General features: G+C 40.7%; 2 protein-coding genes across 2 annotated transcripts; one reads left to right on the plus strand and one right to left on the minus strand.

Moving 5' to 3' along the window:
- Positions 1 to 204: 204 nt before the first annotated feature.
- Positions 205 to 12,285, plus strand: dipk1aa (divergent protein kinase domain 1Aa). The gene is made up of 6 exons (XM_080725451.1): positions 205 to 474; positions 6,332 to 6,466; positions 8,404 to 8,511; positions 8,810 to 8,986; positions 9,629 to 9,760; positions 10,005 to 12,285. The coding sequence occupies exons 1-6, from the start codon at positions 421 to 423 to the stop codon at positions 10,683 to 10,685; spliced, it is 1,287 nt and encodes a 428-aa protein (XP_080581577.1). The 5' UTR covers positions 205 to 420; the 3' UTR covers positions 10,686 to 12,285.
- Positions 12,286 to 12,917: 632 nt separating this feature from the next.
- Positions 12,918 to 16,651, minus strand: rpl5a (ribosomal protein L5a). The gene is made up of 8 exons (XM_080726267.1): positions 16,575 to 16,651; positions 15,348 to 15,417; positions 15,110 to 15,225; positions 14,780 to 14,914; positions 14,273 to 14,475; positions 13,763 to 13,940; positions 13,371 to 13,459; positions 12,918 to 13,048 (listed from the first exon to the last, which is right to left on the minus strand). The coding sequence occupies exons 1-8, from the start codon at positions 16,575 to 16,577 to the stop codon at positions 12,946 to 12,948; spliced, it is 897 nt and encodes a 298-aa protein (XP_080582393.1). The 5' UTR covers positions 16,578 to 16,651; the 3' UTR covers positions 12,918 to 12,945.

The raw sequence follows: 16,651 nt of genomic DNA on the forward strand, positions 1-16,651 counted from the left end.
ACTTTGAGGTAGAGCCCTATATATATGTAAAATAATTTTACAGTCTACTACATGGACAGAGCAGAGGCATTATTTATTTATTTTCTCATAATTGTAGTCAGCTGAACACATTGCGCCTGCGCCACAGAGCCTGTGTTTAGCAGTGAGGTATGTGTTGCTTGTGATCCTCCTACCGCTACAAGTCACCAACAACACCAGAGAAAGTGACATGCATGCCGTCGCTGTCTGCGGCTAATACACAACCCACCCGGGGAACGGGGACAACATTCGGCTTGCAGTTACACTCGGTCGACCGTTTATTTGTGTAAATCAAAGGTTAGAACCTGCATGGAGCCGTTCGGGGACAGCGATCGACGTGTATTTTTGGATGAAATCTCACAGCCAGGGGGTCCACATACACTGAGATGATCTATTTTTGTGATGGCGAAGGGTCTGCTTCCACGGGCCTGGGTGAAGAAGTCATTCTATTTCCAGGTAACATTGCAGTGTTCCCTCTCTATTTATTTTTGTGCCATTTAAACGGAGTCCATTTAAATGGCACCTCGGGACAGAGGAACACACACTGCGAATCTGAAAGAGTGCTGGTGTCGTTGTCTCTTGTCTTCAGATTGACAGCTGCTGACAGTGCGTCAAGATCCAGTTACTAATATACTAACGTTACTAACGTGACCGTTTTTTGTGTGTGTGGTTTGTACGTTCTGTGTTCAGAGATCTAAGATTTCTTTGAAAACCACAGATCCGAAATTGCACTAAATAGTTTGAACCTCTACTAATCTCTAGGTTAAACAACTATTCCTGCTCTCTCTGTGTGTGTGTGTGTGTGTGTGTGTGTGTGTGTGTGTGTGTGTGTGGCTGTGTGCGCGCGTGCTCTCACGTGTACCAGCTGAGTACAAAAACCAGATGGCAAATTAATAAATTAGGGCATGTAATTAATCACCGAGACACTTTGAAAGACTCAAGTAGACATAGAAATCCATCACAGGAACTTAATGGTTAGTGGCTGGCTGGCTCCCTGATTAGTAGGCCTGTTGGGTCATGGACTTCTAAAGTTCTCCATGTATCAAATCCATCCTTTACCACATGATCCACATCTATTGTCATCATTGCTGGATAATAAGGCTCAAGCCACTCTTTGGCACTGGTAGCATGCAGCCAGAACTATGCTACTCCAAACACAGCAAGAAGTTAGAAGTGAGATCCCTGATATTAAGAACTTGAAGTGAATTTGTTGTGAGAAGAAGCTTCTTCTTCGAATTTGTTCCCTAGGCCCTAGGGAATGGAGGGATGCATGCATTTGAACAAATTCGGGGACAACATAAGACTAGTAGGCCTAATAATGTCAACCAAGTTGTTGTGCTTGATCGTATTGTGTGGAATTTTGAAAGAGAGAGTGAGAAACAGAATGATGAAATGCTATTTGGCTTTTGCACAACAACTCCTTACCACTGTCACTTTTTTTCTCTCTAGAAATGCTACAACCAACTACTTACTGTATTATCCTCATGAAACATGAAGATACAGTATTGTAGGCAAAAGGGCAACATTCACATTTCTTACATTACAACTGTTGGAAAGTAACTCTTCTTCTCTGTGGTTGGTGGGTGTCAAAGTCTAGATTTAAGTATCCTACCAAAACCATATGAAAAATAAGGAACCAAAACTGCTTGTATATTCAAATCATATATATTGTAGTGCTACAGGATAGATTCTGTTTAAGTCTTCTTTTTGGCCGGGGCACAGGCATTCTAAGACACTCTTGGCCAATGAGATTACAAAATGTTTTAAACACCTGTTATCTCCATATCTAAGACCTTGAACAATGAAAGAGCTCCTGTACATAAAGGGAGTATGTTTTACTTTTTAATGAACTAATTGTCACAGGCATTTATACCTGCACCTTTAATAGCCTATTTAATTGCATTCACAGTTGTAATCTAGCCGCACATTGCAACAATAGATTTATTTTAATCTGATGAATCTAGGATTGCAATACCTCCCATAGGGATTCAATGCATCAAAACAGTTTCTTTTACTATCTGATTGTATTAAACTACGTCAAACTCACTAATATTGCGGCTCTATGGAAGGCTTGAATAATCCTCTTTCTATTTGCAAAGTTTTTGTTTCTGAAAAATCCACCATAAACATGTTATGAGTTACTTTCTGTCAAGAAATCCAAGCAGACATGATTTTCATTCTTGAAACGCTCGTCTTCTATAACGCCATGTCCCGCTGCCTCCTGCATTATGTGACATTTAGAACGAGGTGGTACACAAGACTGCTGTGTGACTTTCCACAAGCGCTTCCAAACTCCAATTAGAAAAAATAATCACCTGAATGGAACTTCTTGACAGAAAGTAGCTCATATCATAAGAGGTCTACTCTACGGTGGATTTTTATGAAACAAACACTTTGCAGATAGAAAGAGGATAATTCAAGCTTTCCATAGAGCCGCGATATTGGTGAGTTTGACGTTGTTTAATACAATCAGATGGCAAAAAAAAACACTTTTAACTGCAACCCTAGATTCATCAGATTTAAAAAAAATTGCAGCTATCACAGTTCTATCAGTACACAATGCCACACTGATGTTTATTTATAACATTTTATAGCAATATCTTAATAATATATATATATATATATATATATATATATATATATATATATATATATATATATATATATATATATATATATATATACACTTTATACTATATATTATTATGAAGAAAAGAGCTGTGCTTCCGCAGCACGTATTGATTGTATTTATTAGAAGTTTGCATAGGAAGTGGTACAGTTTCATGACAGTACAGTTCACTGGTTCAAGGTCAACTAAAAGGATAAGCTCATGAAAGTCGTGGCTTGTTTGTTTACATTGAGATCCTTTTTTTAACTAATAACATTGAATTGTAAAACACACACACACACACACACACACACACACAAAATGCTCTCTCTGATATTGGATTTTCTTGGCAAGACAAGCCAGCAAGTTAGTTACACCCTCAACAAATATGAAATATTAACAACTCTTACCCAGGGCATGTCTCCTGCTTAGGTTATCTCAGGTTATCTCCAGGTGGGTCTTTCCACATAATTCTTTCCACATAATTTGTCCACATTGGTATTGTTTGTGTTGTGTAATTGTTTATTAATCATTGCAAGGTAGTTTATCGTGGTCATGATGTGAAGCGTTGTGAGCTTGTAGAATGGCTATTTTGGACAAAGGCTTAATTGATTGATTGATTGATTGAAGACTTTATTAGAAGTTTGCATAGGAAAAGGTACAGTTTTATGACGGTACAGTTCACTGGTACAAGGTCTACTAAAAGGAGATCCATGAAAAGACTAAGCTTATTTCCACTGGAAACCATTGAAGTATCTCATATAACATTGAATGACAGACAAATAGAACACAGTACTATGCAGTAGATATGTAAAGAAAAAGAAAAAAGAAAACAGTAAGTCTAAACAAACATATACAAAGAAGGGGCAGGGGAGGGTAGGGTTGGGCTAGGTTAGTTTTTTTACCAGTTGCGAACGGCTGCTGCCTGTAAGTGGTTTTTCAGGGCAATTTTAAAGGATGCTAGTGATCCACACTCCTTTATGACCTTCGGTAAGGCTTTCCACATTTTGGTGGTATAGCAGAAAAAAGAGTTTGACCCTTTGTTGGTTTTGACTCTGGGTTGAAAGTGATCTGTGGCGCTGCCTCTGGTGTTGTAATTATGGACATCCTTAATGTTTATAAAGTATTTTGACAGGTACTTGTGTATCATAGTGGTGTAGTGTATCCCAAGGAGTTGGGACCCAAGGAGTTAAATAAAATATGTATTTGGTGCGCTAAGACTCTGAAAAGGTGGGATTGGCACCAGACCCCCAAATCTGACACCAGTCGGGCTCTACTAGAGTGGTTAAACAAAATGCATAACCGTTACAAACCATGATGGAGTCACTAACATACTGTTATATGTTGGGCTTTCATTTGGCTGTGCGATCACTGTATGTATATTTACAGCCTCCTCAACACAAACACACACATTCTCTAAAGGGGTCAGATCTGAGTGTGTGACAGCTTTGTGCTGGGCCTTCTGGGAGGGCCTTATCTGTATGTCTATCTCTCTGGGACAATGAAGAGCACACTGGAAGGTTAAGCTAAATTACACTCTATTGCAGTGTTTCCCAAACACTGGGTCGGGACGGGAGTCATTTTTATGGGTCGCGAATGTCCCATGTTTGAACAACGATGTTCAAGTTTCCTACAATGTATTTTTTATTATTTCAAAAGATTTTCTAAAAAGAATTAAAACATTATGAAAAACATAAAAAAAAGAGAAAAGGGTAAAAAAATGCAATAAGGAAAATAGGCAATCTATAAGCATATAATGTGTTACGATGCAACTTGTTGTGAGCTTATTGTCTATTTTAGAAATAGGGTTTCATAATGTATTTTTGTTTGGGACACAAACGTGTCTTTCGAGTCACAAGCTGAAAAGTTTGGGAACCCCTGCTATATCGTGCAATGGTGTTGCTTGCCAAAAATAACAGATTTTCAGGCTAACAAAGCATAGCTGGGGCGCCCTGATGGCTCACCTGATAGAAGGCATACGCTCAGTCCTTGAGCAGCTGGCCCAGGTTACAATTTGACCTGAGGCTCTTTGCTGCATGTCCTTCCCCATCTCCCTCTGCTTGTTTCCTGTTTCTCTCTCACTGTAACTAGGTGAATGAAGCATGAAAATGCCACAAATAAATCTAAAATGCAAACTTGAAAATATTTTGAATTTTTTAGTCACACACTACTGAGTATATTAGGCTTTATGCAGCTGTACAGTAGAGTCGTCTGTCCTGCTGTGTACCCGAAACCAGCATTGAAACTATAATTAAAATATAAAGAAGAATTCTGCTGATACCTAGACTAAGGCAAAGTGGTCTAAGACACTCACCTTTGAAGTTTGAACCATGTATACCCTATCTAGCCTTGGCTCAGATCCTGCCAAAGATCTTACTCCTGTACCTGAGGAGGTCACCAATGGATGATTTTTGGCAGAGATGTTATTTTTTATTCTCTCTCACACACACACACACACACACACACACACACACACACACACACACACACACACACACACACATTGGGGTGGAGTTTTCCCTTTAAGCCAAAAACAGGAGGCCCCTGAATCCCTGATTATGGCTCACAATGACAACAGTGTAACACATCAAAGTCAAAGGCATTTTTGTCCCATCTCTTTCATATTCCAATGGGATTTATTTAGTAACAGCAGCTGTTGGGCCGAAGTACTACAGAATAGATAAGTTGTTGTTGGCAGTGTAGCTTTTTCTGCCAAGTGTAGTGCAAGTACAGGGATTTGTCATTGTCAACTTACACATTAACGTAACATGACTGTATTTGTAATGATCCACAATTTCCCTCCCAGTCCCGTATAGGTACAGTGCCAGACAAGTGACATTTGAAACCTGTGACAAAGATTACTGTAATTTAATGTTTTTTTTTTATCAGGTCTAACCCTTAAGTCTTGAATCACATGTCATGTCAGACTAAATAGAATTTCCTTGGTTTTCGTCAAAACTGAGCGCTCCTAAATAAAAGGGCCATTGTTGTTGACTAGTTGCTGTTCATTCACTACATTGCTATGGGACTCCCACCCTGCTGTACTGCATGTGATCAGGGTTGATTATTTTAAATCCGTATGCCAGGGAGTGAGGGGACTTCAACATTTTCAGGCCAAGGACCCCTTAGCTGAGAGAGAGATGAACAGGGACCCCCACAACCTTTTCGTAGATTCCATATAGTTTCATCGTTTGACAGCACCATCGTCAGTGTATGTTGGATTCATGTCAATTTGTGTTTTCAGACATTTAACCACTTGAACCGTCAATACTTAAAAAAACTTGACCTTTCACTCTGTACCTAGTCTGCTCTTTTTACCCTCTACACCAAACCTCTTTGTCGAAAATAGATGATCTACAAGCTCACAATGTAGATCTGCTTTTTGGCTATAGTTCTCAGAATATGGACGCTAGGGTTTAAATGGTTAATATAAAGAAGGAGAAAAAAAACTTTCTATCACACAAAGATTTGGAGGACCCCCTGTAGTAACTCTGAGGACCCCCCAGGGGTCCCGGACCCCCTGTTGAAGACCCTTGCCGTATGCAATTAATAAATAAAATGAGTGTCTGTAATACAGTGTACTGTATATGTAATGTATGTAAACAACAATTAACACATGGGATTTATGTCCTTCACAAATTTAAAGTACAGAATCTTGTGGTTTGTTCCATCCTTTCTTTTTAAATTGTGCTTGTTTTTTTTTAGGCTCGTATCTCCTTTGTACGAGTAAAGTACCTGTTCTTGACGTGGCTGACCGTTCTAGTTGGAAGCTGGGTGCTCTATGTCCAGTACTCAACCTACACAGAACTCTGCAGGGGACATGAGTGCAGGAACACCATCGTGAGTGATTGCTCATCTCAAGCCTCATTTATACTTAATTAGCTCAACTCTTTGCTACATATTCATGCTTTTATTCTGGATTTACTTAGATGAATCAATGTGATAAGACAAAGACAGTACCATTTTTCTGTGACTGTCTATTAGGACTGTCTATTAACATGTTCTCAGCTACTGTAGTTTAAAGCCCAGTCCACAGCAATGCAACTAGTCACAACCTCCGGTTTGGGGATAGATAGATAGATAGATAGATAGATAGATAGATAGATAGATAGATACCTTTATTATCCCAAGGGGGAAATTCAGTCACCCAGAGTCACACAGCAGTTAAGGTTACAAGTTACAGGACAGTAAGAAAAAGAAAAAGGACTGTTGTGTACAGCCGAGCGAAAAAAACAAAACAAGAAAGAAGAATCAACAATACAGGAGAATCAACCATACAGAGCAACTATAAGTTAAAAAATATACAAATAAAGTGTCAAGATCAGTAGAAAAGACACAACACAACAAAAAATAGTAGTACCTAAAGTTTCTAATGGATTGCAATTTTAAAGCACTTTTCTAAGCATATTGCAAACTCAAAGAACTTACAATGGTCCATTCATTAAAACATAAGGAACTACTTATCAACGCAGTGCCAACAAATATACACATACTGTATATACATAAGTGTCTGCACCAAGACAATAATAATAATGCTAAAAAGTGCAGAGCCAAAAAAAAAGTCAGTGCCAAGAATTGACCAGTGCTAAGAGTCCCAACAAAAAAAAGCGCACATGAATGCCCCCCCCCCCCCCCCATTTGTCATTTGGATGGCACGGGATGGAACAATATTGTAGTATTGTATGCGCGTTGCAATCGTCCGATCCGAGCCTCGGTACAGTCTCTCTTTCGCCGTCTTGACCCACGTACAGTATAGGCTACTAGTACGGACCTCCACTGCGACAGCGCCTCCGATCCATTGTTTCCACGGCCAGGGTGCCTCCGGCCCATGTTAGTCCGCCGTCTTTACCATCACTACAGACCTCCACAGCGACAGCGCCTCCGGTCCACGCCGAGGGCTAATCCAGTCTACGTTAGTGACGACGAGGGCGCCTCTGGCCCACGACCACGATACGGGCTTTCGCGCCGACAGCACGTCTGAGCCTCCTGTGTCGAGCTTCGTGTGATGCAACGTCGCTCCGGATTGGACCGCAGCCAAGTTCCATCCAAAGACAAGGTCCACGTAAACGTGATATCTCCCATGCCTCCGGCACCGAAAGACTAGTGTCTCCAAAAAAATCACAAAGGCAACAAGCCATCCAGCCCCGTTGCCCCAGGGCCACACGCTTAAGACAGGCTAGACAGGTAGAAAGAAGTAGGCCGGCCGCTGTTTCCTATGCTTAAGTTCCAAGCAAGGCACAGAAGACCCTTCCCCCACTTTTCCGCCAGCCGATCAGAAAAAAACAACAACAACTAAACAACGGAAAAAAACTGACTAAACTACTATATACACAAATAAAACAAAGTTGCTCAAAACATGCCCAGCTTGGCCAATGTAATGAAAAAAGAAGACAGGAAAAAAAGCAAGAAAAAGAGAAAGTAGGAAAATAAACGTAGCTGAGTTGCGACTGCCCTCTAGGAGTGCGCATTGACAGGGGATAATGATGGCAAGGAGTTGCATTGGTGTGGACTGGTTTATTTAAGTTTTTATCAAATAACATGGAAATGGGTTGATTGCTGCAGGTAATGATTGTGACAAGGTCATAGAAAGTTGTGGCAACTTATTGAAACTGAAAAGTGCTGAAAAAAGATGATTTGGCTTGAAATTCCTTCTTGCACTAAAACATGGCTTTTGGAAACCTGTAGAATGCCTGTGATCAGAATGTTAATTGAATGAAATAACATTAGTCACAAACTAACCAAGCCCCCCCCCCCCCCCCCCCCTGTATCTCTTACAGTGTGACAAGTACAGAAGAGGAATCATCGATGGGTCCGCCTGTAGCAGCCTATGTGATAAAGAAATTATGTACATGGGTCGGTGCCTTTCCACATCACCTAACAACCAGGTGGGAATATGCTTTGAAATTAGCTTAATTCTTTTCATACACTGTTGATTATAAAAAAGAGCTTTTACACAGCAAATATCCAACATAGTCAAAACGTGTGTACATGCCCTGAGACATTAAAACGTTCTCCTTGCTCGTGGGGAGTGTGCTTGGAGTTCACCCATTGGACTTACTGGATTATTGTTTGGATTTTTGCTGGCTGTTTCTCAGCCCACTTTCCAAATTGGGGTAGCCATTAGCAGCATTCCTTCACTTTTTAACAATGTTTTCTTATTCTGAGGTTCTTTTTACTTCCCAGGTGTACACAGGAAGCTGGGGAGACTCTGATGGTATAATCCGCTGTCAACTCGGGGAGGTTCTGCACTACGAGCTGGGAGAAGAGTTGGAGCCACGAAGAGAAGTGCCCATTTTCGACAAACCCACCAGAGGCACATCTGTGGAAAAGTTCAGAGAAATGGTCTTCAATCACCTGAAGGTTTGCAGTGAGATTCAAGAGACCCTTTTCAGAAATGTTCAGACACAACGCTTATCAATGTATGTTGTGTGACATCTATGAGAGAATGTGTGTGGAGTGCGCACTACGCAGTATTACTGTGTGCACTAATGGAATCACTGCATTGCAGAGGCATTGTATTCTGCCTTTGTTACATATTTCTATTCTACTGTGATGACCATGCATGTGTGAGCTAAAATAATTGCTGGTTAGTTGTTTTTTTTTGCTTTCTCTCTGAAGTTTTTGTGATGAAATCTGATCAGCAAATCAAAGTTGCAATAAACCTACATGTAGCAATACTAGAATCGTTATGTACACCTGATCATTTTCATAGAAATATAATTGAGGTGGATCTTTGTGGTGAACACGGTGTGTGGAAATATGAATCCAAATGGATCAGGCCTCAACTCAATGTAATACAATCCTTTTAACAGCTGCGAAAAGTAGGAGTGGCTGACCTGTTTGTCGTTTAGTACAAATACAGAGTAGCAGATTGAGTGACACAGTCAAAATACCTGCTAGCATTTTGAAACCTTATCTGTTGGAAAGTAGCATAAAACCGAAGGAAGGTATTGAGTTTTCCCTCACCTGTTTCTCTTTCTTCATCCCTGCATCCATCCTCAGTCCAAACTGGGAGAGCAGGCTAACCTGGCCAGCCTAGTCAACCAGATCCTGTCTGTGGCTGATGGTAACAAGGATGGACGGGTGACCCTGCCAGAAGCCCGCTCTGCCTGGGCACTCCTCCAGATGGATGAGGTATAATAATAGTACAGTGAAGTGATTGAACAATTGAGTAGTAGATAATTAGTTAAGTAGATAATTACTTCAACAACTTTCTACTTGCAAAAAATGTTTACACAGTTATGCAAATAAGTGGGATCTTATGCAAGACTTGTTACTCGGGAGAAAGTAGAGGTGGAAGAAGGAAATTGGAATTGTAGAATTCATTCTGACACTTTGGTCTCACAGATTTATGCCTTTTTCTTTGTCATTATTTGAGGTGTTACTGGGCCTGTTGCTCCAAGACCGGGGACACGCTCCACGACTTCTTGGGTACTGTGGGGACTTATACATGACAGAACGTGTTCCATATGGGCCCTTGTATGGCCTGGCCTTGCCCTGGCCTCTGGTGTCCTGGGTCCCCAGTGGAGTGCAGCGCAGCATGGACCAGTGGTTCACCCCCTCCTGGCCACGCAAAGCCAAGATCTCTATGGGTTTGCTGGAACTGGTCGAGGACATTTTCCACGGCACCTATGGCAGCTTCCTCATCTGTGATGTCGCAGCCGCACACTTCGGCTACACTGAACATCATGAGCTTCGGCTCACAGACACACGAGTTGTCATTGCAGAGGACGAGTTCCGGCGTGCAATGCGGGCACTGAAGTGTGAGACAGACGCGGACTGCGTATATGGGGCCGACTGTAAGACGTCATGCAACATGGCAGAGAAACGATGCCGGGAGGAGCCGGTGCTGCCGAACCTGGCCAAGGCATGTGGTACACTGAAGGACTACCTCCTGCGGGGGGCGCCATCAGGGCTGAGCGAGGAGCTAGAGAGGCAGTTGTATGCCTGCATGGCCCTGAAGGGCAACGCTGGCCAGATGAACATGGAACATGCACTCATCCTGAACAACCTCAAAGCTCTGCTGTGGAAACAGATCTCTCACACCAAGGACTCATAAGTCAAGCGAGATCGAAGATATTTCTGTTAATGAGGTGTAAATTATGAAGGTCCTATTGTACAGCTGAAAAATACAAGCAAACACTTTGATAAAGCAATTAGTCAATTATTTGGTTTTAGAATAAAGTTGACTGGCAGATCCTACCTTCTCTGCCTGAAATTGGGTCACTCCTCACAAAGCTTTGGGATACATACAGTATGTGTGCTGTGCAGTGAGATATTCACTCGGATGAACACAATATTTGCATGTTTGGGGGGAGGGGGGGGGGGGGGGGATAACAATAAGTTACAATAGGAATCACATTTGGATCCATTGACATCCATATCATCTCTACACATTTTCTACCACACTGGATCAGAGAAATGATATGATGAAAGTGATTATACTAAGTTCATGTTGGAAACAACTGCTGTTTTGACCTAGTCATGCTGTTGCAATCTGAGATTCATGATGTTATTATATGGGCTTTGTACCCTCACACAAGTTTATTCCATGAAGGAACATGGAAGTTGATTAACTCAAAGTGATTGTTGCTGTATGAACTAGTGCTGGGTGATAAGACGTAAAGACCAATGGTCCATGTCAATGTAAAAAACTGTGCAATTCAGCTTAATGTTATGTATATATTTACAGAAATCAGACTTGACAAACAAAATATCTAGATTAAAATCTCTAATAGAAATGGTCACTGACTCAACAATAGATTAGAAGTCAAAGATGCATTATTTGGAAGGAGACTTGGTGAAATCAAGGATAAATAAAGAAGTAGCGGAGAGACTTTTTAGGGAACATTATTCACTTTCACGTCATTGAAAAATACACCAGAAATATTATAATATAACAGTAATATTGTAATTGTCTATTGAATTTTTGTAACATAAAATTGTGTATACGGTAACTCAAATATCACCCAGCACTGGACCACTTTGAGAGATTATTACATCCTAAAGTTAAACAAGTATGGTAAAGTGAAGCAGTTTTTGAAGCTTCATATTTGATCATTCACAATGATGGTGAATGTTTTGATTTTCAGTATTCCATAGGGATCGTATCTGTAGTCAGTATAATTGACTGTGCTGGATATTTCACAGACTTGACGTTGACAATGCTGCATCAAGAGTGAAGCTAGATTTCTTAAAGTTGCTGAAGAATGACAATGAAAAAGTCCAATTTGTATTAACTTAAGTTTTTCAATTTATCTATGGTGCCATGAAAAAGAAAAACCGATGCTGAAAATAGACTCGATGAATGTTTACCACTGATGACGGTACATTTTAGTCTGCGGAAGTTTGGACAGATTGTTTTTATGGAGCTTCTGTCCACAATTAAGGAGATCTTGGATGACAAGATCTTGGATGACAACTGTGATTTAATTGATCAATCCACTTTGATGCACACTTATGCATATATGGAGGTCTTTAACCACTTTAGATGTTACTTTGGTAGTCACACTAACAAGAGGAATGAATGTGTCTGAAAATAGATTTCACCTATAAAGCATGTCACAGAAAAAGAAAGATGGTCATCATGACCAATGTGGCTGTTTAAGTTTGCAATATTGTGAACGTGTTTACCATTTTGAAATTGAAACCAGCATGATTTTGCACAATAAAGTCCAACTAAAATTTTCAATGGATTCATATTTTCAAATGAAAACCAGGCTGGATGCATGTGGCAATTGTTATAAGTCAATGGGCATGTCATAGGCAGAAAATGTTTCAGATCTACAAAGCTCACGGCCTGAGCAGTTTGATAAATGGTGAAAATCGGATGCAAATGTATAACTGAATTCAAAATTCCCTTTAACAATTTTAGATTTGCTTATAAGCTCAATGTGTGCCAAATAACATGTTATTCTTTACTCACTTGTGATTCATCCTTCTTAAAGGGCCACTTCACCTTTGGGACACGATCAACACAATCCTGAGTTATTTGTGTTCAATCTGTTTATTTTAGTATTTCAGCATGACTAGTGATTCATTTTGCATCATCAGTGATGCGTTTTGCATCATGCAAAACGCATCACTAGTACATGCTGAAATACAAATATATCTCAAAACAGATTGTGAACACAAAAAATAATCGGGTTGTCCCAGTGGTGAAGTGCCCCTTTAAAATAAAAGATTTCTAAAAGAATATATATATATTGGCACTATCAAAATCCAAACTTAAGTACATTATACAGAATGCTTAAGACAGAAACATTCAATCATGAATTGAGGAGACAAAATATTTGCATTTGAGATTTATTTTCTGTGATTTATCCGTCCCCTTCCTCTTGTTCCTGCGCTCGTAAGAAGCTTGCCTTTTTCTGGGCAACGCGGTCCTTCCTCTGTGCCAAGGATAACTTGGCACGGTTCCACCTGCCACGGGAAGAGGAAACAATGAGTCCATTAACATTCAGTAGAGCAGAGGAAGGAGACGCCAATTCATTCTGCATTTTGATGCCCTCCCAGTCCCCATTATTCATGACTTCTAACATGCACTTGGAGGGAATGTTATTTTTTCTCTGTATTAATATTTAATGCTGGAATCTAGTCCAGTATATAGCTAAAATGCCACCGTGTTCACGGGTTGATGATTCGGTGGCCTTCTGGATAGCAAAAACATTCCCAAAGAAATCTCCAACACCTTCCAAGACCTTTGATTTTGTTTTAACAAAGCCTATGGAGCTCAGAAACCCACCTCTTCTTTTTGATGTCTTTCTTGGGTTTCTTTTCATGAACAGGATTCGCTCGGATTGCAGAATGTGCTTTTTTGTACATCTCTTCTACCTGAAAAAGATCAAATGAACCCCAGTTATTAAATATGGTGCATATATATCATGCAGCACTGGATCCCAACAGGATCATGCTTCTTTCAGCCCCGTCTTGAAAGGACAGTAAACATCAACCAATGCAAATGAAGGACCAACTACATTTTGCTCAGCTTGATTAGTATAATCATTAAGAAGCAGATAAACTGACAAAACATACTGTTGTGAGTGAAACTGACAAAACATACACTGTTGTGAGTGAAACTGACAACTCAACACTGGGTTATGTGGGCTACATTTGAAAAACCATGATAAGTCTTACAGTGTCTGCTGTGACGCCGTTTTTGATGAAACGTGAAAACTGCTTCTTGTAGGCCTCCTCGTCCTCCTCAATCAGGTACGACATGTAGTCTGAGATGTTCATGCCCAAGATGTGTTTGCGATGCAGTTCTGCATTGAACTCTTTGCTCTCTGCATCGTAACCAGGGAAACGCTTGAGGCTAGAACAAAGACGACAGAGATCAATATTTGTTCATACTGTACAGTATGTTGATTATTTAACAACTGAAACTATTCTCCTGCTATGCTTTGGTTCATGCAGCTTCTCTCAGCCCCGTCTTGAAAGGACAGTAAACATCAGCTAATGCAAATGAAGGACCAACTACATTTTGCTCAGTGTGCTTCTTATCATCATCAAGAAGCAGAGAACCAGCCAACACAGTATCATATCAGTCATTAATAACAGGGTGATTACTTTGTTTCACCGTCCCATAGTCAATGGCCTAAACACACCAGACCACTTACTGGTAACTTACTTATACTTTTCACTGACCTGTGAGGGATAGCAAGCCCACCATCAACAGCTCCCTTTAGTGCTCCAAACACCTTATTGCCTGTACTGGTTCTGGCTAGGCCTGCATCCAGGAAGCAGGTAAAGGCACCCGGCTGTCCATCAATGCTCTCCACATTGAATTCGTCACCCGTCACCTCCACCTGGCCCTCGTACACCTGATCTAGGCCAAACTTATTGAGCAGCTGATGAAAGGAGAAATAACGAGGGAAAAAAACGTAAGGATCCCAGAAAAATAAACTGGTTATAGTTTATGTTGTGTACCTATTGTATTAAATAAATCGCAACACCTCAACAGCCTCCTTTTGGCAGCCCAAAATCACTGATTTGAAAAAAATTTAAAACTATACGAAAGCAACATCTGCTGTGCTCCATCAGCGCAAAACCAGCATTACTGGGCATGGGGTGGCTGATCATAGGTGCCGAACTGCCAACATCAGCAAATGTCACTTATGTGGTGTGCTTGTGCATATGCGCGTCATCCCTTACCCTCCGGGCCAGCAGCAAGCCAGTGCAGTATGCTGCAGCATAGTTTGTTAGGCCTACGGGAATCCCATATTTGGGCAGTTCGTGAGAGTACGCCGCAGCTACTATGTGGTCTCCCTCAATCTTGGCATAGGCAATCTGAAATAGACACAGGCAGAAGTGTTGGGTATGATGGCAATGTTGGTGAACACTTTACACCAAAAAGCGCTATTTTTGCAAACAAAGAAGTCACAACTGTTGGCAAAACCACCCATTAGCTGAGCATACAATGACGTTAAGTACCAACTAAGACATGAATTTACTTTAGGACACTGGTTTGGTGTTTCAACCAACCTGGCAGCAGATATCCCTGTTGGAGAACCTAACTATGATGCGGTATTTGGGCGTGTTGTACTTGTTCTTCTCCTGAATGACCAGGCGCTTCCGGGCAAAGTAGTCCGTTTTGCCCTCTGTAAAAAATGGTGACAGTTATTTCAGTACCGTCTTAATTACGAAAATTCTAATAAGGAGGGCAACACAATGGTACTATGCAGCAGTTTCTAAAACATGCATTATTTGGTAATTAATTTACCTCGCCTCCTCCTGAACTTCACTTGGTACCTCTTGAAATATTGCTTGCTCTTCACCACTTTAACAAACCCCTGCAGACACACAAGCATATCACGTTAGAAATATGTCTACAACATTCTTTAATAGGGCAAGTTATATTGTTTAGGTTAAACCAATGTTGGTAGTTGATACAAAGGTTAACGCACTATATTCATGGCTTGCATTAATGTTGTAGTCCTACACCGGCCATGTTGAGGACCAACACACTACAGGTGATCTGATTGGCGTAGATTAGAACATTAGTTCTATGCCAATCAGACAAATTGAAAACGCCTGTGTTGGTCCTCAACATGGTCGTTTAGGACTACAAATGAAACGACTACAAATGAAACGCATGAATTCTGATGGTAATCATTGCTATCGAGCTTGAAAACCACCATTCAAAGTATAATACGGTTCAATTATGGATAAGTGGCGCCATGTTCTATTCGGTTCCTCCACGGCAAGCTGTAACAGCCAGGGGTCGCTCAAGTCTCTCCAGACCAGCTCTTTAGTAAACAGAAAATATATTTTCAGGCGGCTTGCCAATTTCAGGCAATCAGAAAAGATTAGGCTACACATAGTGCAGCGTATTGCGTCTGCTCACATCCAATTAAACATATTCTTCTGTATGAGATTCAAGCTAATGTATTGCTATCCCGACCTGAGAAATGCATTTTGTGTTTCCATTAAGAGGTGAAGAGACACCTGGTACTACTGACCAATTGCTCAGCTCTAACTGTTAGTAGGCCTACAGTATTTTTTCGAAAATAGAAGATGTACAAGTCCGCGTTGTGAGCTTGTATATTTGGCTATTTTCGTGGTGTATTTGCTAGGGGTTAACTAACTTTAACTAACGTCAAAAACTGCCCAAAAGATAAATGACATCCGATGACATATCCAAAATGACACTTGCTCAATCTACAATGTTAATTTACACAGATAGTGGTCAGCGTCAAAAGTATCGTATAATCTTGTTGCGGTGATTCTTATTAAAAAAAAAGAACATAATCGTAGGACTCTGGGCAGGCAGGCAGACACGGCCATTTGCGCCACGCTGGAAGTTTTCGCAGAACCGGCAAAACATAACGCAGCCAGAATCCGACGCCATCTGAACACCAAACCACTATTAATATGAACGTGCGTTTGAAGTACTTGTTTACACATCCAGTTGTCTTGTTTTAAACGTATATTAATGTTATTTGCTTACCATTTTCAAAGGTATATCACGTCCTCCTGGATCGACAAGATTTCAATACGGAAGCCCGCTGACGAAGCAGATTTTGA

The sequence above is a fragment of the Nannobrachium achirus genome, assembly GCF_963921795.1.
Source record: "Nannobrachium achirus genome assembly, chromosome: 5".
In the NCBI taxonomy this organism is placed as follows: domain Eukaryota; kingdom Metazoa; phylum Chordata; class Actinopteri; order Myctophiformes; family Myctophidae; genus Nannobrachium; species Nannobrachium achirus.